Here is a 22,161-nt window from a genome sequence, read left to right as displayed (position 1 = left end):
CCTAGGGGCTGGAGGGGGAGCCCTGGCACCATCTGGCTTCTCCTCCTGCAGGGCGCTGCTGCAGCAGCCTGCTCTTCAAAGAGCAGCAACCCAAATGCTTCCTGCGGTGCTGCTCAATCTCAAATCCTCCCAAAAGGACAGGAGCATCTCAAGGAGAATTTTTTTTATATATATATATATTTATTTTATTATTTTTTTTAGGCTTGGGAAGGAGCTCTGGGTGCCGTGCACTGCTCTGCGGCTGCAGTGAGAAAGGAGAAGAGAAAGTCCCAGTCCTGAGTGCTGAAATGTGGGGCTTATCCTAGTGATTAAACGACTGGGTTCCTTCCAGAGGGCAGTGATGGGTTCGGATGTGTCAGCTCCCACACACGCACGCTCCATATCGGTCGATACGGGAGGAGCTCAGCCAGCAGAGGGCAATGGCATAGATGCACGTATATGCTCATACGTGTATGTAAAACATACTCCAAAGTTTCTGGGGGGACTCTCTCATATTCAAGCAGAGAAAGGCCAGGACTGTGTACACGCTCACCCATGCACACTCACACATACTGCTTGTGGGCTGTTCAGTGAGTACTAGTGGTCTGCCTGAGTCTGTGTTGCCAATATTCCTATTTTTTAAACTAGGAACGCCTTTCCTCCTCCCTGTCTGAGAAAAAAATAAGCTGTTAAAGTGTGAAATGAAGCCTTGCTTGATAAAGAAATGTATCAGATGGGCTGGTGCAGTTCTGCTTGTGGAGCAAATATCTGGAAGGGGGGGGTGAAAGCTAAGCCCTCCTTTCCTGCAAGAATGAACCCTACTGAAGCAAGAGCAGGACTTTTCCTAAGTAGGCAGAGACTGCCTCAAAGATGCAGTTGGCAGCAGGATCCTACCAGGCACAAGCGATCAGCTTTCTGACAAGGGTCCTAGCCCAGTGCCTGTGCATGGGGAATGCAAAAGGCAGGGAGAAACCTCTCTTGCTTGCTTTCCAGTTCTACCTGGCTTTGTTTCAGGGAACAGGATAGTGATAATAACCATCTTAATAGCTTCTGGAAAGCAAGGCAGGATTTGACAATGTGAAGCTTAAACGGCAGTAGCAAACATCAAGCAGACATCTGCTGTTCAGAAGGTTTCTGGAGTGATGCTCCATCAGCCCCACTGCCTAGTCCTGACCACACTGTTTTTATTTGGATCTTAATTCTGGAACTCACATCTCTTTGGAGAACAGCTGCCAGCTGACATGGGGAGCTTGGGCATTGTGTGATGGGGGAGGACAGCAGCCTCACTCAGCCCATGCTTTCTGCCCCTTAGAAGGAGCATGCCAACAAGAGCAAGGCAGGATCTCATCCAGTCTTCCCAAGCCCAGAGCCTTTGGTCTAAAGAGAAGGGGTCTCATGATGGTGTTTGGATGCTCCCTCGTATCATCTGTCTGTTCTCTAACTTGAGTGCCTTAGAATCACAGAATCGTTAAGGTTGGAAGGGACCTTTAAGATCATCAAGTTCCAACCCCCCTGCCATGAGCAGGGAACCCCACCACTAGACCAGGTTGCACAAAACCTCATCCAACCTGGCCTTAAAAACCTCCAGGGATGGGGCATCAACAGCCTCCCTGAGCAACCCATTCCAGTTCCTCAACACCCTTAGAGTGCAGAATTTCTTCCTAACATCTAAGCTAAATCTCCCCTGTCTCAGTTTAAAACCATTACCCCTTGTCCTATCACTATTTTCTCTGATGAAAAGCCCCTCCCCAGCTTTCCTGCAGCCCCTTTCAAGTATTGGAATGCTGCTATAAGGTCTGCCTGGAGCCTTCTCTTCTCTAGGCTGAACACCCCAACTCTCTCAGCCTGTCTTCATTATTTTTATTTTTTTTAAATTTATTTTTTTTTTATATCCTGGTCTCCAAACTTGCCTTCTAGCAAAGAAATGCAGGGATGCTTCTATCTGCTTCCTCTCTGACAACAGGCATTTGATTTCAAAAAGCCTAAGATACTTTATGTAGATGGCTGGCAGAAAGAAAGTCTAAGCCCTTCTAGCCAGGCCATGGACACTGCCCCATAATCATGCTGGTGTCCTGAATGAAGGAAGTGCCTGGTCTGATACTAAAAAACAACTTCCTAGCTGTTCTTGCCAGTACTGCTGGGCATGACCCATGCAGAGGGCCTAGGGACTGCAGTTTGGCAAAAGTCCTGGGAAGAAGCTGTTCAGTGGGGTCCCTCTCCAGCCAGGTCTAAGCCAGCAGAAATCCCACCTCCCTCAGGAGTGACACAAGTAGTCCTTTATTGACTTGCCAAATCCCTCTTTGAGCCTGGTTCTTTCTTAAAAGGGGCTCTACCCTGGGGACACCATCAGATCGTGATGTTGGGCCAGCTTTTGTCTTCAGATCTTGTTCCCTCTGAGGGAACAGACCCGTCCTTCTTGAGGTGTTCACCCCCTTCCCCCATCTCTTCTTTCTGAAGTGCAGCTGATGCTGCAAGCAGCTTCCTCACTCCCCAACAACTCTGCAAGAGCTGGTTTGCCCTCAGAGGCAGCCTGCGCAGCCGCTCTGCCAAACCTGATCAAACCCCAGCCTTCAGCTCTGCTGTTCAGGGGCCACGCAGTGATTAAGAGCAGAAAGGCATCTGAAAGAAGCAATCTCCCTGGGTTATTTACAATTTGCCAGCCGATGAAGAACTGTTTGAGAAAGCAAGAGGAAGCAGCATAAGATCTGCCTCTTTTCACATACAAATGAGCCTCAAAGAGCCTAAATTATCTCTCTCATCCCTGCCGCAGGGCTGGGTCTCCACATCTGGCTTGGAGCGTGCCCAGATGACAAGGATGAGGAGCTATTCTGAAAGACTCCCAGCCTTTGGAGACTTCTCTTGCTTAACCTTGAGAGGTCAAAAGCTCTTCTCTTATATTTCTGACTGGAGAAGATCTCTTCTCGTGCTGTCAAAAGACTTGTGGAGGGAGGGCAGGATAGCAAGATGGGGACCTGAGAGGAGGAGTGATCCCTGTTCAGCTGTGCTGAAGGAAGAGCAAGATCCTGCTTCTGGGGTGGATGGAAGTGCTCACTGGTGATCAGGGAGGGCAACACATGATGTGGATCTGTCCTGCTGGCCAGGCTGCCTTCATTATCCCCATGTGAGCTTCACCTGCACATCTCAGGCTGGAGCTAGAGCTCAGGCAGGTCTTCTGTGTGCCTGAGGTGCAGCACCTCTCCCGGCGGCTCTGGGTGAGCAGCATGTCTTTTCTTCAAGGGGTTCTGACTGTTCTTATTCCTGCTTCCCATTCCCATCACTAAAATCACTAAAACCAACAAAAATCAGTTCTGCAGCCACTGTAGGCGACTGGTGTTTGGGGAAAAGTGAAGACAATAATAGGTGATCCTTGGACACAACCCAGGTAATTCCTTAAATCTGAAGCAACTAGAGTATCAGGTAAGGAATGAAAAACTTCCTCTGCTTTAGGAGGACACACACACACTCACACACAGGCACACTGCCCCAGCTAGCCCAGTCCTGACCTTAAACCTACTCAGAAACTCTCAGTGTATTTGAATTGAGACTCTGGATTTGGATTGTGATTAATTGCTGTTAATAAAAAATGCCACTGGTATTGCTATGAGTTTGAAATGGACAGGGCCCCAGGGAGGTGAGAGTAGAGATGGTTTTGGGGGTGGTGAAGCTCTGGGGTCATCTCCTCTGGCTCACTGAGCCTCACAGCTCCCAGCATCTCCACCCCCCTACCTTCAGAAAGCAAAAGGCACCCGACGCTAGCACCTATGTGCCATTGCAAAAAGAAGAGCCTGTGGACTTACGGAGGAAATATTCTGCTGTATCGGCTTCATAATCTGCATCCTCAGGGAAGTGATCGATTTGCTTACACAGACCTTTAAAATTCCCTAGGGAACAAGAGAAAAAAAGAACAAATGAGAACACCAAAACCTGCCTCACAGGAACAGCTGCCCTCTGTGTTGCCCTGTGTACCCACCCTGCCCATGCTGCCCTGGCAGCACACCCACTCATTTATGGATGCCCATTAAATGCCCAGGTACTCTCCTCACACACGTATCTCCCTCTTATTTGCACAGGAACGTGGGATTCACTGTCTGGGTACAGCCTGATGCCCACCTAGCCCAGTGGCCCTCCATCAACGGCGAAGACCACCAGATGCATCAGGTATGACTCCAGCTGCAGATGGACAGGAGATCACTGCCTGCCTCTGAAGGATGTGGGAAGGTGGCCAGCAACTGGGTCACACTGTGAAGCACAAGGGTCGGGGTCCCTTCCCTCAGCATTGACTGGTGTAACTGCGGATGTTTGTGTTTCACCTCGTGTGGCCTTGGTGGCCCCAAGCAGAGCTGTGTGATCACACGGCAGAGTGATCAGATTTGGGAGGAAAAGTGTTTGTTTCTCTCAGCTGTGAGTTTGCTGCCTATTCGTCCCATTAGCAGGATGCATCCCTTGTTCTGGTCTGGTTAATCTACTTTTTTTTCATATGACTTCTTGTTTTTGCATACCTCTACCACACCTCCTCTTGTGTCCCCTCACGGACTAAGGCAAAGCAGCCTTTGTAGCGGGGGAGCAAAGCCTTCCACCATAAGTGAGGGAAGCTGGGCTGGTCACCCTCAGTTTCATCTGGCTGATTTATGTACAGGGCCTTCTGCCAGCTTTAGTCACAGGGCACCCTTTTTCACACTGTCCACAACCAGCAAAGCCCATCGCAGTGGGAGGCCAATGGCATCTTCCCAGTCTCTTGTCATCTAGGAAGTGTACCAGGCTCTTATTTTCATCATTCATGTCTCTGTCCTGTTGAAATCAGGACTACCACTCCAGAGAGTTAATCCTCAAGCCACCTCATCATAATGACCGTTGGATGACTAGTACCTCAAAGGATCAGGTTGTTCATGCTTGTAGAGGAGTGAGCATATGGAATGTAATTTCATTATACATCCTGGGGTTCCTCCAAACATTTTTTGCCACCTCCCTTTACATTTCCCTCTGGATTCTTGCTCTGGCTGGCCATTAACACAAAACTGATGGACATAACCTGTCTGGAAAAGAGGAATGCAATGTCTGCATGAAATGCATGGGTAGGCATGGTGATCCCATGAGACCCCTCACCAGAGGTCAGCCAACAAAGTGGCTCAGGCTGACTGATCCCTCAGCAGAAGAGTTTGAAGCCTGAGTCTGGAGAGTAACAAATGCTGTGGCAGCCCTGGAAAGCCATCTGCCACCCTGCCCCTGAGCCCAGCAGCTGGACCAGCTGGGTGTGCAGTGTGAGGGGACAATGAAGTCACCATACTTATAGTTGTTGCCTCTGGAAGGGTTCCTTGTGAGGAATCCAGAGCTCTTCCAAGCCAACTTTACCCAGTCTGAGACCTGCAGGTACCATGTCAGGTCCCTGAGTCATGTCTTGGAAGGTTTATTCCAGATTAATTCCAGTGATATTTCTGGTATTTGGGAATAGTTGGAAGAAGGACCAAGTCCAAAGGATTCCCCCTGAGTTTCTTCTTGAGGCCAAACTTTGCTGGACCAAGGTTTGGGATGCTTTGGGAAACAGTGCTGCGTAAACAGAAGTAGAAAGCAGGTAGGTAGGTTCCTCTAGGTCAGCCCCCAAGCTTGGCTCCTTCTGCATCCAGTTGGCTTGTGTCTGATGCTTCTGAGATACCTATTGCCTTTAACTACTAGTTCAAAGAACTTCCATGAAGAGGCTAGAGACAGCACAGAGGAATGTATGTGCGTGTAAAAGGTAAGTAATAGGAGAAGAAAGTAGGAACAAAGCCTCTCTGTGTATTTCTGAAGTGTTATTTCCACACTGAAACTGTGGGTTATGAAAGGAGGTTATTAATTACCCAACCCCAAACCAATTACCTCTTTCAAGAAGTGTCTGCTTCCCTGCCATGGCTCTTCTGGAAGGAAAGCTTCACAGCCAAGCAAATTCCCTTGCCACACTCCCACTCTGCTGCTGCTTGCCCACCACACCCTGCCCTACTTGCCCACTTAAATACCCGTGAGCTAGGCAGATACAGCATGAAGGGGATCCTTTCCCTTACTTGCCCCTGACTACCTGGGGCCATCTGCCCTGGTCCTTTGGCTGTGGTCATTGCTGTACAGTGCACGTGAACACTGCCCAACTCCAAGGCACCAGGGCAGCCTCCAGCCTCAGACTCAGCTCCTTTCCCAGCAGTTCCTGAATGCTGAGTGTCTCCTGCCTGAGCATGCACCTCCCAGAAGAGGCTCTCAAAGCACAGTCAGAGCCCCCCAGTTGGAATCAGCCAGGGAAAGAAGGGGGACTGCATCTGGAAACCTTTTCACTCTGTGTCATCCTTTCCTTTCCCTACTTCCTCTTTCTCCCTCTCCCTGGATCCATTACTTCCTATATTGGAGCCTGTTTAAATCCTATGCAAAATCAAGCTGCTTGGGAAAGGTGCTGCACCTTTTGCAGGGTGTCTTTTATATGGCCTTGTATGGGACAGCTAGTGAGAGGTTCAGCCATGTAGACAGGGTGAGCAGACATACAGGGTCTTTGAAAATCTGTTGGAGAGAGTCCAGAGGAGGACTACAATGATGATCAGGGTGCTGGAGCACCTCTCCTATGAGGACAGGCTGAGAGAGTTGGAGTTGTTCAGCCTGGAGAAGAGAAGGCTCCAGGGAGACCTTATAGTGGCCTCCCTATACCTGAAAGGGCTGCAGAAAATCTGGTAAGGGACATTTTACAAGAGCATGTAGGGAGAGGACAAGGGGTAATGGCTTTAAACTAGAAAGAGTAGATTTGGGTTAGACATCAGGAAGAAATTCCGTAGTGTGAGGGTGGTGAGACACTGGCACAGGTTGCCCAGGAGAGGCTGTGGGTGCCCCCTCCCTGGAAGTGTTCAAGGCCAGGTTGGATGGGACTTGGAGCAACCTGGTCCAGTGGGAGGTGTCCCTGCCCATGCAGGAGGGGTTGAACTAGATGTTCTTTAAGTTCCCTGCCAACCCAAACCATTCTATGATTCTATGAAAATCTGCTCCTGGTGCTGAGTGTCCAAAAGGTCTTGCTGATGTGGTGCAGCAGGGTGATTTGCCACCTGGGGAGTCCAGCCTTGGCTTGTTTAAAATACTGTGGCATTGAGGAGCTGCCTGTCACCACAGGCTGTTGCACTGTACCAGGCTGGTCCCCCTCCCTGGCTCAGCCCTGCTGGGCTTCATGAGGTCAGGGTGGGCAGCCTTGGTCCTGCTTTAGCCCCCACCTTGTCTGTGCTCGACACAGAGTGCCGTGACTCTGGATGCTGCCTGTTTGCCTGTGCTACCACACCCTCTCTTCCAATGCCTCCCAGCTCCTCTGGGCGATAGATGGGGAGAGGATGTGGAATTTAGGTCATTAATGCGGTAACTGGGAATGTAAGAGAACAAGATTCAGTTCTTGCTCTGCCACAGGCAAGCTGTTAAAACCACATCTTCTCTCTGCCTTAGAGTCCCACCCTATAAAACGGGGGTGACAGCCCTCCTCTGCCTTGTGCCACTCAGGGATGTGTTAAAGAGGGCATGGAGTGGGTGCTCTGGTGCCAGCAGCTCTGCAAGTGCACAGAGCAGGTGAGCGACGGGTGGCGACGGCTCAGAAGCCACCCCAGTGCAGGGACGGCCTGGATGTCACTTCTTGCACCAAGGTCACTCGGCGATGCTCTGACAGACATCTGTGGCCTGCTGAGACAGTGCAGCAGCCTCCCTGGCACCTGTGCTGGTGGAAGCACTGCAGCCACACACGGGGAGGGGGATGGAGTAGCTCAGCAGAGCTGCTGAGGTCTGACACAACAGCCTTTTCCCGTTCCGCACGTGCGGTTTGTGGAGCCAGGGAGCCAAGAGCCACGTGCCACCCTATAGTTAATACTCCTGAATGCCTGAGCAAGAGCAAATAATTATTTGGGATGGGAGTGTGGGATTCTGAGACCCCCTCAAGGGAGTAAGAGCAATGTCTCCTCTGTACTTGTGTCCCTTTGCCCTTTCCATTCTTCCTGATGAGCTATTTCATGCTGTGAACCCTGAAGCAGGCAGGTGCTGAGCTCTCTGCCTTCTCCTGCACAGCTCCCTGAGAAACTGAAGCCATGCACTTCCACCTCTTCCCTGCAGCTTTTCCAGTGCAGTTCAGGTTCTCCCCTTGTCATCTTTTTTGTGCTCACCCACCAGCTCTGCCTCCTGTTCCTCAGCCTCTCTCATGCATCACAGCCACCTCCCTCCCCCTGGTGTATCAATCAGTGTGGGCATCCTTTGAGCAGCTGGCTTTGGGATGGCCAAGGGAGGCAGAGAGGAGCTCTTGACTTGTTTCAGGGCAGAAAGGCTGGGGACAGCCAGGTCCATGCAAAATCACAGAGCAGCCCCCAAGTCCCTTGGGTATTACTGGGAGTCCTTAGATGAGATCTGCAGCATTTGCTTGTTGCCTGCCCAAGCTTTGGAAAACACAGTCTGGAGGAGCTAGGGCTGGTGCAACAGGCACCCCCCCCAGTGCCCAGACTTGGTCAGAAGTTGCCCAGCCAGAGCATTAAGAGCAGAGACAACCTGCCGTACTGCCAAGAGGGACTAAATGTCCATGATGCATGAAAATCAACAGCAACTGTGCCTTCAGCCCTCAGAAAGACCTCCTCCAGTGGAGCCAGGTCACTGTTTGGGTACATGCTGTCTATCCAGGACAGCTGGCAGCTGGCAGCTCTGCTGCAGCGAGAGTCGGACGGAGTTACCCCCCATGAGAACCTGGCTCAGTATTGTTGGTGATACGGTTTATTTTTGTGCCACTTTGTGCAGCCCTGTCTCTTTCAGAAGTCCTGCTTGCCTGCAGAGTGCAATCCATTACAAAATACTAAGTTCCAAAGAATGAAAATCTCCTCCCTTCCTGTGGGGTAGGAACACTTTTAAATGGTCAGAGCTGTACATCTGAAAACTGGGAGCCAGAGGCAGAGGAAAAGATGTCCAAAAGGAGAGAAGCAGACAAAGAGGGACGAGAACAGAAAGGCCTGTTTTCCCAGAATGATTTGTGGTATTTCCATTTATGGAAAAAAGCAATCCACTGAAAGCTTTCCTTTTGTTTCACTCTCTAATTTAGCAGAGGTTTTGGCATGATGACTTCTAGAGAAATAAATAAAGGGGGCTGGATGTAACTGTTGTCTCTAAAAGCTCAGAAGGAGCTTTGGTGTTGGCCACGTATTCAGTAGCTCTTTCTGCCACATATTCCCTGTATCATTTTAGGCAAGTCAGTTAACTCCCCTCTTCTTTTACTCAAAATGAGAATAATTGTATTTCCCTGCCTCTGGGAAATAGCCTGAGGATATATTTAAATTAAAAATATGAAAGTGATCGGACACCGGAGTCATTTGTGCCAGATAATTCTCTCCACTTTCCAGTTCAAATGTAATGTGCTCATCTTGGATATGATCTTCTCCCAGATACACGTGAAGGCTGTGCACACGTGAAAGATCTCCCAAATTCACACTTGTGATTCCTGCCTCAGGAGTAACCCTCATTGCAGATTAAAATTTCCTATCTACTGATTGAAAGGAATGTGAGAAATGACACATGAAGGGCAGTCAGACACAAACACAAACATTTCTTTCTGCTGCAGGACCCCATTTCTGAACTCAGTCAGTTTGTTACCAGGTGGTGACGTGGGGCTCAGGCCCAGCCTCTGTGCAGATACCTTTTGACTCAGAAGGGTAATTTTAAGACCAGAGAGTCCACAGTTCTTCTCCATAGGGACAAACTTCCTACTACAAGGTGAAGCTCAGTGGGGCAGCAAATGGGGTCTTGCCAAGGGTGGACCTGGAGCAATAGCAGAGATGCCATGAGAACAAAGGACCACCAGAAATCTCACCACCTTCCTGTCCAAATGCAATGTGCCTGCTTTGATGTGGCATCCTCCAACACAAACATACAGCAGTGCTTATGTTAAAAAAATCCACAAAAACAAACAAAACCCTAGCAACACAACCAGTATGTTGCATACATAATTCTCTCCCTGGGGAGAGGATAAAAGAACAAACCCCATGTGACTGATATCAAGCCCCATCGCTTAATGTGCCACTGGAAATCATTCAGATATTGTGGTGAGGAAGCCTTTAAAAGAACCGATGCAAAATAGAAATTGATCTTAATAGTTAGGAAAGAATATCCCCCCCCTGCCTACATTATGCCATCTCCCCTCACCTTATTGTTAATAATCGTGTTTATTACAGCTGTTAGCAAGGATCAGATGGTAAAGGGAGTCTACTGCAGTAAAAACAGTAGAAATGCTGCCTTCAGAGCACTGCTGCCTCAGTGAGCATGAGGGAAGGGGTATATCACAGTGCATTAGCAATGACCAAAGCTACAGCAGCAAAATGGCCTGATAATGCCAGCGCTGGGGAGATGAGTTTAGTCAGGAGATGGTTAATGAATAGAAAAAGAAATGCGGACTTAGATGGGCAGGGGAGAAAAAAGCGGGAGAAGCCAGTATGGGGCAGGAGATGACAAACTGGAAGGAGGCAGGCTGTGTGAACGACCACCAAGCACAAGAGAAGTCCCATCCAAGCCTATTCCAGGCTCCTTTTCAGCCTTTTTCAGCTCTTACTCCTCGCTTGCTCCCTGCAGCCCTCCCTGACTCGGCGAGGGAGAGGAGACAAACGACAGCAGAGACTAGGTGTGCTGCTGGAGGTGCCTTGGGTCCCCCCAGTAGAGCCTGGGCAATGTGAGAGCGCAGAAGAGCCCCACCACGTCCCGGCACGGCTCCCTGCAGCATTTGTTCGTTCCTCCTGCCCAGTGCTGCAGCTGCGGCGGCAGCGAGCGAGGATCGCGCTGCATTACGGCCTGACCCTGTGCCTGCTCCAGCCTTCAGTTGCTTTGCATTTTCCCTTGGAGGCGACGGCCTCCCTTGCCTTCCCACCGCGCTCCCACGGAACGCTGCTGCATGCTGCTAAGTAGTCGATAGATTCTGCCTCAGAGCCAGCCAGAGCTGTCCCTTGGACGTGGGAGGAGATGCAGCGGTAGCAAAACCTGTTATTAAGATTATATGAAGATTTCCATTTATAAACACTCTCTTTTTTTTTTTCACAGGGTTGTAACTTTCAAAAATATCCTCGCTGTGGCTTGAGGTTTCCCGTGCTTGGTGACAGGCAGAGGGTGAGATTGGCTGGGAAAACGGGGCAAAGGCTTTTGAACGCGTTTTGGTGCAAACGCAAATCCAACACGTTTCGGGCATGACAAGCTGAATGATGGCAGGTGGCTGGTTTTCAGGGGCTGCTAGACATCTGTCCGAGTTCCTGATGAAAAACCTCAACACAGCAAAAAATAAATTAAAAAAATAAATAAATTCCTTTTTGCATACATCCAGTACAAACATCCACCCAGGTAAACAATTGCCTCTGTTTTCTAGACTTTGCCAGAATGAAACCTGAGCTGAATTTCTTCTCAAAATAGTGCTGAACATGAAAATATATCAGGATAAACCTGAGGATAACCTTCCTCCTCCTAATGTTGTAATTCTCAGATTCCCCTGCTCTGCTAGCATTCTGGAAATTTTGTATATACGTATATAACAAGTGCATGTTGTGATTTCATGTATATGTCAATGAAGTAATTGTTTCTAACTGGTATTTTCCTGCGTGATTCAGTGAATGTGTGAAGCATTGGCAACATCTCTGATTCTCCAGCAGGGAGGTTAGAAACTATTTCTACAGTTGTGAGAGTGACTAGTGTCACTCTAGGTAGGAAAAAACCATGATCTTTCTGGCATATGAGCCTTGTTGCAGGGTTTTCAAGGTATGTCATCTGAGTCGGTAAAAGCTATTGCCTTTGCCTTACAAGAAGAGGCAGAACTGGTCTTTAAATGAGCCGGGAACCAGAAAAAGGACTGAGAAAAGGGTTTGTAAATAGTTGTGCTTGAATTTTGTAGCATGATGTTGGGTTTCAAAGCCCAGGAACACAGCTTAAGTGCTGGAGCTGCTGAAGTGGAGGAGGGAAAAGTGAAGGCAGAATTTAATCAGGACATGGAGAGCAGTCCAAGAGAAACAGAAAGGGCAAGTGAAAGATATTACAAAGGATTAGAAAAAAAAAAAGAAATCTGGCAATTTGTAGCAAGAACATTTGTGTGTGTGTGTAATGAGTCAAATGTGACACTACAACTGCGAGCCGAGTGACAGGAAGGGTGATGCAATTATCTGCAGTGAGAGAGAAATGATGTGCATAAGGTGTGGGAGGAGAGGAGATGCTCCATAGGTACCACAGGCAACCCCAATCCATGGCTGCACATCCAGATGTTAGAGGAAGAGAGATACTGGTGTAAGCCTGGAGGGAATGGGGTGAATGGGTTGAAGGGCATATTTAAGAGCTATTGCTTCTTCTTTCTTGTTTGCTTGTTTGTTGTGGGGTTTTTTTGTGTTAGTTTGTTCATTTTCCTTTATTTTCCTATCACAGCAACAATATTGTAACTAGGACAGGTTTTTCATACAGGGTTACAACATCGAACTCTCAGAAATCGGAGCATGTAAACAACATCCTAGCCTGAGGTGGGTATAGGGACTGAATTGTCTCAAACTTGAACTCAAAGACCCAGAGCTCAGGTGTGTTAGTCTCTGCCCAGAAATACGCAGAAGAAATTCATGCGCCAGAAAATTTATAATTCAGCTCATCCTACTGGGTTGCATTTTTCTCTTCAGATGTAACTGTGTTGCTGTTCTGTGAGCGTGCATCAGAGGGCAGAGCCAGGCTCACCTTGCACAGTATGTCACGTTTTGGATCAGTGGTAAGGTAATTGGAAGTTACCATGCATGGACATGGATTTACCAGGCAAGAAAAGAGGGAAAACCAGACCTTCTTATACGGTGAAGTGGCCTGCACAACCTGGCACACAACCAGAAACTGTACAGTGCCCTAGTTCAGAGTTGGGCTGAGCCCTTATCCCAGTGGAAATTTGGGCTTGACTATTCCTGAGCTCCAGACCTTGAATCTTGCAATCGTAATGCTGCGTTCACAAGGCTTTTTGAATGCAATTTCCTTAGTAATTTTTAAATTACAAAGGAGTAGAAAAGGCAATCCAAATCTTTCATCTCCAACTCCACACTGCATTTATCTCTGACATATCGAGGCAGATCTATAGGGAGATGCTGTCCTCAGTTAAACTGGTGTAAATCTAGTGTGACTCTGAGCTGCTTCTTCAGCAGATGTGGTCACAACCAAGAGAGGAATTAGCCTCACAGCTGGTAATTAGCTTATGAAGTATGTGGTGTGCTTTAGAGTCCTTAAGGATGCAAGACACTGTCTAAAAATTATTATTAGTTATTAATAATAAAAATACACAAGAACCACAGGGAAATAGTCCAAAGAATGGAGCAAGTCAATGACAGAGGCAGCTTTCAATCCATCCTCCCTCTTCTGTGCCACTTAAGCCCTCCTCCCTCTTCCTCCCCAAGGCTCAGACACATGGAGGAAGGGAAAGACCCCCAATGCACGTGTTTAGCAATTTGGCTGTCTCAGCAAGTCTCCTGTGTTCTCCCACACAGCCTCTTCAGTCTGCACTAGAAATTGTCAAATCTGCAACATAATTTACAGGCAGCAGTAGAAATTTTGGGGAATAGCAGGGTGCGAGATTTTCTCAGCTTGCTTCCCATGGGAAAGTGAAAACCCTGCCCCAGTGCTTCACAGGGCCTTTTGTCTCATTGCCCTCCCTGCCCCTGGGAAAAGGACTGGACAGGTACCTCTTGCTTTCTCTAATGATCTCTGGGTGAGAACTGGGGGGTCTGGTCACGACTGCCTGAGTCAGGGTGAGCAACTCTACCAGGGATGCACAACTTGCTTTGGCTATTCCAGCCTAGCAGACGAGTGTGAATTTTATTTTAGGCGAGGAAATAGAACAAGGGAAGGGCTGGGTTTTCTCTAGCACTTTTTATACCCCAGGGTACCCAAAGCCCTTCATGCAACACTGAGAAAGATCCCCCAGTGCGGTGACTCTGCAGGCGGGCATGGCAGCCATTACGCGCTCACTGAGCTCGCACACGCTCGCCCTCGGAGAGCAGAGGCGGCTCTACCCAGGCAGGGAATATTGGTTATCCCTCCACTCTGTTCAGAAAGTGTGCTGGGGCTTTTGCTGTCCCTTCAGGCAGCCCACCAGAGATGGGCAGGAGGGAAGCCAGGGCAGGGTTTTTTTGGCAGAAAGCCTTGCTGACTGCGGCGCTTCAGGTCGGGCTGCAATGTGCAGGGTCAGGCACTCATGGAGCTTTTCTGCCCTGTGCCCTTTATACCTTGAAACGCACCATGTACAACCCAAAAATTAAACCTCTGAAGAAGAGGCCAGGGCTTTCTAATTCTGCGATTTCCTCCAGCAGTCCCTGTGTCTCACCCTGCAGCACTGGTGTTTTGGGAGAAGCGCTGCAGCTGCACCAGGGCTATGCCAGGCTGTACTTTGGGGAGCGCCCTGGGATGAGGGGAATGTGAGTCTGCCAAACACCTCTAGGATGCTAATCCTCAGTAAATCCACTCCTAACCTGGACCTCCCTCACAAAATGACCCAAAGCCTCCCAAATGTTCCTAAAGAATAAGAAACTGGAGGGAAGACGGGGTAAGAAGTGTGGAGGGCTGACCTTGTGCATGGCAAGCCCTTTCTTGCAGGCAGCTGGGTAGGAAACCACTGGTACCCTCAGCTGTCCCAGAAAGGGGAGCTGTCTGCCTTGGCAGTGTCCCCAGGGTAGGGACAGCCCCTCTTGCAGCCCTTTCCCAATCAGCCAGAAGACTGAATTGAAGCGTGGCCTAATGTTGTTTCTTGCATTTCCCAGCTATGCTGGGATTTGGGAATTGAAGAGTTGCATGGGTTGCATTATGGGTCCTAAACAATTTTAGACTCATCCCATTCCTCCCTGGGATTATTTTGGTGCAATCTCGGGCAGGGCGCATAGGATCATAGAATTATAGAGTGGTTTGGGTTGGAGGAGACCTTCAAAATCATCTAGTTCCAACCCCCTTGCATGGGCAGGGACACCTCCCACTAGACCAGGTTGCTCAAAGTCCTGTTCTATCTCTCCTTGGACCTTTTTCAGGGGGCTGGGGCACACCCAGAGTAACCAGGGGACTGTTCTGTGAAAGCTGTAGGAAGTCAGTGCCCTCTGTGCTCAAAGAACCAGGGCACACAGTTCGCTTTGTTGCAAGCCAAACAAACATCCTGCTTATTTTTGACTTGGGTGGCTGAAATTCAGAGTGCTGGTAGGCACAGGCTGTGTCCCACAGGGCCGAGCAGGGTAGCTGGTGGGTGTGAGCCTGAACAAATTGCGTGAGCACAGCTCCGCTGCGGCTCTCTGTGTCTCCAGACGGGCGGCTGCTGTTCCGACTTTCTGCTTTCCTCATAATCCACATCAAACATTAGGTGTTGAAGTAGAAATTGCACAGATTTGATTTTAGGTCCCTTTTTATGCAGCTGAGCAAAAAAACAAATGCCAAGCCCTACGCCTAGTGTTAGCTTTCAGAGGCTGCTATTAGAACATTAATAATTTTATTATTGCTATTTCCACCGAGTTGCAGGTTCCCCAGTGATTTATAGGGAAACAAAGTGACTTGGCCCTCTCCTGAAGCTCATACAACAGAAGTTAGACTTAAACACAGCACTAGGCTTATTTAACAAGCTAACAATGCCAGCAGGGTGTTTGGAAGAGGGAGGTTTATAGCAGCAGAGGATCATGAGACATTTATGGTTGTGCGTGTGTGTGTTTATCCTGTTAGTTTATGAAAGCTTTTAAAAAGAAAACCGTGGAGGGGTAAAGTGTGCTAGATTTAGGGATGATGCCTGCAAGAAAGGTGAGAAGAGGTCAGAGAGGGAAGGATGATTTGGAAAGGAGAGGTTGAACGGGAGGCTCAGAAGGAGCATGAAACTACCTGTGGCACAGTCAGAGAAGGAATAAGGGGGAGCAGGGACTGCTGCTCAGCCATAAAAACCCCTTTGAAGCTTGACTGCAAGCCGTGCTGCTGCACCAATATTTTCTCATCCATTGGGCATGCTAATTTATTACAGGAGAGTCTGTAGGTGAGAGCTATGTGCTAGGGCTAATCTCTGAAGCGTTTTCAGCTACTCTACACATAGCATTACTCTTGTGTCCTGGGGAGGAGGCTATTCATAATGGGGTGAAATTTACTCACAATGCTAGAACAGGGAACATAATTTCTGTTGAGATCTGGTCCAGTTACACTTAGTTAGAAACCTGAAAGGCCGTTTCAGGGGTTTGAATCATGCCCAAGCCAGGTACCAAGCTATCTTCTGTGGCCAGGATTTTATTTACCTGGAGACATGCTTATCAGAGTTCCTTACGCCAAACCGTAACTACCCCTGATGTAGGGTAATGTAGGTCTCAGAACTGAAACTTCCCTGCTTTAACGTCTGTAAAACAAGAAACTGTCTCCCAAGAACTGCCAAATGCCAAACTCCTTCCAGATTTGCTCGCTTTTCCTGGAAAAAAATTACCAGCTCTACAGTAGAATTACTGGTCTGAAATTCCAACCCCCTCCTCAGTTTCTAATTTACTGCTACAGCTACAGCAGTCTGTGAAGCAACAACAAATGCTGTGCTGCACCTTAGGTCTTAAACTCAATTATCTTACCTTCAAACTGGAGTTGCCAGTCAGGAAATGTGCCAAGAAAAAAGAATGGCAGCACTTCAGTTTCATTGTGTGTTTGATTCTCAATGAGTAAATCCCTTTTTTTGCCCATGCTACAGCCACTGCTGAAAGTCTTTCTCTCTTGAAATTGGTCAGTTTTCCAATGAAAATTTCTCAGAGAGATAGAGACTTCAACCTGATCACCTGAATCCCAGGAGAATAAGGTGGATAACTGAACTACTGGCTTACTGACAATTTCAGTGCATCTAACTCATGGCTTTGGTCCAGAAAAACACCTTTAAAAAACACCTTTGTCCCATCCCATTGTAGAACAGGAAGATTTATAATTCCAGAGTTTTGCAGAACAGGAAAATACATCTCCATGTTTTTCCAGCCTGTCTCTGCAACTGCCTGCCTTCATGTCAGCTACCATGCATCTTACTTAGCATGTGCCTGCAGCTTCTCTTTAGGTCCTGCTGGGACAGCTGTGGCTGCTAAAGGCACAGCTGGCCAGCTGTTCCTCAGGGACCGCTTCTCCGCTTAACTCTACCCACAGTTGCCACATCTCAGTCTCTCAGTCTGGTTCTTCAAGATACGTTGTGCACCAAGACCTTGTCCTCTTGGCCCTCTTGACCAGTGCAGCCTTGGAAGACTGTGGCCTTGGCTCTGCCAAGCCAACATTAGAGTCATGTCAACCCCAAACATGAAGATCACTCTATGCATTAGACTCTGGTCTAAACTGTCTCTCCTGAAGCTACTTTTAGTGAACACCAAAACAAGCTTTGGCCAAGCTAGAGCCAAGAAAGTGTGGGTTTTCTTGCTTGCTCTGTGACCTGACATAACAAATGTATTGTGTAAAAACCTCTTGAGGGCTGCCCTCCATTCTCACTGAAGGGCTCCTCTTTCCCAGTAGTGCACTTCACCGTGGAGCAGAGGTGGTTAATGCATCAGGGCAAGAATGAATGACTTCATCTAACCACCAGGATCCAGTAACAACCCAGGCACTTGGAGATTCCCCCAGTGGGGGGGGAGGAGAAAGAAGCTAGAACATTTCTGGAAGCCCTGTGTGCAGAGTACCTGTGGAGACTGGCAGGGAAAGGGAGCAGGCTGGGACTGGATGCTTTCCAAGCATCAGAGCAAAACTGAGTCTCTCAGTGGAGGATGCTAAATTTTGACAACGGGAAAGAAACAGATAGACAAAGGGTGAGTGGGAGGGGAAAGCCTTTCCCTGCTAATGCTGTCTGCTCGTAGTGTTAAGCATTATTATATATTTCCACATGCCGTCACATGTACACGGCATTTTACTGGCAGCTAAAACAGCAGGATGTTGCCCCCAGGATTTCATGGTACAAAGACCCCAGCCTTTGGGGCATGAGCAAGTGAGGATGCTCAGCTCTTCAGAAGAGGCTCTCGGCAGCTGTTGGGCAGCAACTGTGAGGCCTGGATCCTGCTTGTGGTGAGGTCAGAGGGAAAAAAGTGGGGATGAGATTAGGTCTGAGCTGTGCAGGCTGGAAGGAGGGAACGAAGTGCCTGAGAAAGGTCACAAGCTGAGCTATGGCATGTTCATGTCTTGTTTGCTCCTGGCTTCAGCCGGGTCTCTCTGAATCATTCCTCATTCTAAAGATGTAATGTAGTAAACAAAGTTAATAGACAGAAGGGGCAAAGCTTGCCAAGGGCATAGGAGAAGTGGAAGTCGTTAACGCAGGGAGACTGGCTGCAGTAAATGAGACCTGAGGGCAGGCACAAGGGAAGTGAATAAGGTTGTGTGGTGAAAGGAGGGGAGAGGGCAGCAGGAGAGAAGGAGCAGAGACATGGCTGCGGGGAGATGGAGCAGAGCTGGGGAGGAGAGTTGTTCTGAGTGAGCACCGGGCAGGGCAGGAGAGGAAGGAGGGAGCAAGCTCTGGCACATGAGCCACAAGAGGCCTGGCAGATGAAGTGAGGATCTGAGCTTTGATGTAGAAGGAGACTGGAAGGCAGCACGGGGATTCGAGCAGAGAGAGTGACACAAGTGGAACAGCAGGTAAGGAAAAGATAATGCAGCTGCTGCACGCTGGGTGTTTTAATGTGAGTATTAAGCCTCCCCTGTAGTCCTGCTGGGCCTCTCTGGCTCTGGGAATGCAGTGGGTTGGTGCCTTCGTGATCTGGTCTTAACAGCTTGGTAGAGCATCGTCTCTGTATTGCTTTTGCACACATCAGGAATGTTTATTTGTAAGGGTATGAAGCTGCAGGGAAAGGGCTGTCTGCAAGCAGTGGGATGGGTGCCATCCCAGCAGCAGGACAACATAATGCCAAAGAGCTGAGGATCTCTCATCCTGACCCATAGGTTGTAGGAAGAGCACTTCTATGGAGAGGAAAGGAGAGGGTTAACCTCCAGCCTCAGGACCTCCCCAAAAGATGACCAAGGGATAATCCCAGCAGTAGAGCATTTCTCACACTCTGCAGGTTCCCAAAGAAATCAATACTGCTGTCTCAGTTGTTTATTGCAGCTTCCCTGGATCGTGTCCTACCAAGGGTAGTTCCTGCAGGATAGAACTGCCAGCATTATCAAGAAACATTTCTGTTCTTGTGGCTCTCTCCAGGAGAAGTCCCATCTCCCATCTCTGAAATTCTGAGCAGGTTTTTTTTTCCCTCATCAGCTCATCTCTCTTTTCACTCCTGAAGCAATTTTATGCATGTAAATTTATTCTGTTTTCTTATGTTCTGTGATCTGGCAAACTTCTTAAGGTTTTTGCTTTATTACTCCAAATGTGATGACTCTTTCTTCATGCTGCCCCTTTCTCTTTATTCTCCTTCCTTCCTAGCTATTGGCATGCAGTTTCCCACCTTCAGCTTCCTCATCTCTGGGACTCTATCCTAACAAGCCCAACTTTCCTCTCCTCACCCAGTGATGCTTGCTTGATTTGCACCAATCCCTGTAGTCTCTTCATTTTAGGATTGCAATAAACCTTTGATTCCTTTCAAGCATTCTCCCCACATGCTTTTTGCGCTCATCTGCAGTTTAACTGGCTCCCTCCTTTCCTGTCTCAGTCCATTATGGCAATACCCACAGTGCTGAGTTAATCTCCGTTTCTGTCTAACACTGTCTGCATTGAAAAACCAAGCCAAGCCAAGTCAAACCAAACCAAACCAAAATCCATGACTTCCAGATGTTCTTCAGGATACTTTGTCCAATCTCTGGTTTTCAATCAATCATTTGGGATGTACCTACAGGAACAACAGTATGAATCCCTCCTGCATGTTCAGTTAGGATACTTAGGGCAGTCAATTAGGAACAGTCTTGTTTCTATTCCTACTTAATTTCTCAGGCTGCTATTAGCCCTTCCTCCCTGTTTCCCTGACACTGGTGTTCTTCCCAGCACACTCATGTTGTCCCCACCCCCTAACCCTTTTCCAGACAAGTACAATATACTTTTTTCATCTTTCAGTCATAGATTACCCTGATTTATCTCACTTAGACTTAACATCACCCTTCCCTGATCCCTTCTCATGCTTCTCCTCCTACTCTCTATGCAGCCCTGGAAACATCTGACATAATTCAGTTGCTCAAGAAAACAACTACTTCTCTTGACCCAGGTACGTCTCATCATTTAGGCCCATCTCCTTACTCTGGCTTTTTACTTTACTCCTGTTTCCAGTAATTCCTTAGCTTCTGGTACTCTGCTCAGCTCTTTGAAAGTAAGCCATTATCTGCTGTGTCCTCAGGCTCCTCCATCGACACCGCCGTTCCATTTAACAAGCACCCAGAGCCTCCTTATTCTTCATACAGCACTTAAAGAGAGTCACTCCCTCTTATCTCTCCTACATGACTGTCCTCGTCCATTTTCGCTGTAGGTTCCTGCAGACCGTAGTGCAGAAATCTAATGATCTCCTCTCTGCTAATGATGCCTGGTCCCATTTCTTTTTTTTGCCTCGTGGCAGCCTTGTGAAATGGTTGCCCACTCCATCCATCTCGGGGTATTCATCGTGATGAAGGTTCCTCAGTTTCTTAGCAACTGCTTAACTTTCAAGTAGTTCTTCGGACAGGGATGCCTCTTCTGTGCTGGGATCCTTTCTCTGGGAATAAATGGTCCTTTAAATCTTCTTCTAACAAAAATTCTAATCATACTTAACATTCATGCTGTTTTTCATCCGTAGAACTCGAGGCATTTTGCAAAATCAGGAAGCATAGTTTTCTCCATTGTAGAAATGGAAAAGCTGAGTCACAGAGGTATAAGGGCCAATATTTTCATGCGTTCATTCATTTTATGCATCTCCATTTCTGGGAACCCAGTCTGAAATAACTTAACCTAATTGCTTTGCTGTAGGATTTGAAAGGGAGCAGTAGGTCTTCAGCACCTTTGAATGATACAGAAGAGAACAGCAGGTGCAAAATATCTCAGCGATATAAGTACCTCTGAAAATGTACTTGTATACCATCTGATCAAGACCACACAGAGCTCAGCTACTTCTGACATCAGAGCCAGGGACCTCCATTCACAAGGATACTGCTGCTTTAGGGTCTTCTTTCTGCCTTAAGCGGTGGAGAGATGTGATGGTGCAAAGCATCAGGGTATTTCAGAAGTTTCATTCTAAACCTTCAGTTTGTACTGTGACATATCCATACCTTCTCAGTTGTGTTTGTTTTGTTTTGTTTTTCTGTGAAGAAGGGAGAAAACTGCCCTGCCCTAGAAGACCTAGTGATCTGGCATCAAGACTTATTATTGAAATTGTTGGAAACTGGTTCAAAATTCTTCTCACCCAGCGAAGACTTCACCCTGGATTTCTTGTATTCTAAATGAGTCAACTAATTATTTGGCTCTTATGATTGCCTCTTCTTTTTCTCTCCTTCTGACTTCCTCTTCTCTTTCTCTCCTTCTAACTAGTGATCCCATCTCAGATCTAAGCAACTGTTTCTGCCGAGACTAGAAAGTATGCTCCTGCAGAGTGTCAGCTTCAACAAACTGACATTCACAGGCAAAAAATGTGCTTCAGTAAAAAATTCCGGCGAGCTCTACCAGCTGCTTTAATGTCAACAGTACTCAAATACACAGACCTTTTATAACTGCACTGGCTATTTCCTTCTTACCTGCAACCTCTCATGCCTAAGAAAGCTTCTGGATTTGTATCAGCTTTTCTCAGTTAAATCCTTCACAGACAGAACAGTTCCTCTTAATATAAAACACTTCAAATAACCCATATTTCTTTCCTGTCCCTCTTAGAAACCTGTTCTGCACATGTTAGTAATACTTCGGCATTTTTGTGAATTTTTAACTTGTCTTCTCTATGTAGGTAAGTCACAACAGCAAATCTGCCAGTCATAATGCCTGCAGTATGGTCTGACCTTTGAAATGTTCTTAGTCAGGGCTTTTCCAAATATGTGTGTACAGCTAAACAAAACTAGTATTACACCTTTGCCTGTTCATGTAAAACTCTTGTTTTCCCATTCGTTTCAAGGCATTTTTTCAAATTCCTCTCCTTTATTTTCCAGGCTGATTTGCTCCAATCTGAACCATTACCCACATTTCTCTGCTAGCACCAGGTTCCTCAGTGTTCCACGGCTCCAGCTGTTGAGATATCTTTTTCCAACACTGCTTCTTTGGCCTGGACTAACAGTTCTGTCTCTCTGTTTTTTGGACTCTCTCTTTCC

General features: G+C 47.7%; 1 protein-coding gene across 2 annotated transcripts in view; it reads right to left on the bottom strand.

Moving 5' to 3' along the window:
- Positions 1-22,161, bottom strand: part of CACNG2 (calcium channel, voltage-dependent, gamma subunit 2) — a 54,940-nt gene that overhangs the window by 1,718 nt on the left and 31,061 nt on the right. For both annotated transcript variants that reach the window (XM_010005762.1, XM_010005761.1), the window contains one exon: positions 3,777-3,860. In XM_010005762.1, coding sequence (XP_010004064.1) covers positions 3,777-3,860 — 84 coding nt within the window. The remainder of the gene's footprint in view (positions 1-3,776; positions 3,861-22,161) is intronic.

This window comes from Chaetura pelagica, unplaced genomic scaffold (assembly GCF_000747805.2).
Source record: "Chaetura pelagica isolate M959 unplaced genomic scaffold, ChaPel_1.0 scaffold79, whole genome shotgun sequence".
NCBI lineage: Eukaryota > Metazoa > Chordata > Aves > Apodiformes > Apodidae > Chaetura > Chaetura pelagica.
The sequence above is the reverse complement of the archived record's forward strand: the minus strand, read 5'-3'. Positions and strand labels throughout refer to the sequence as shown.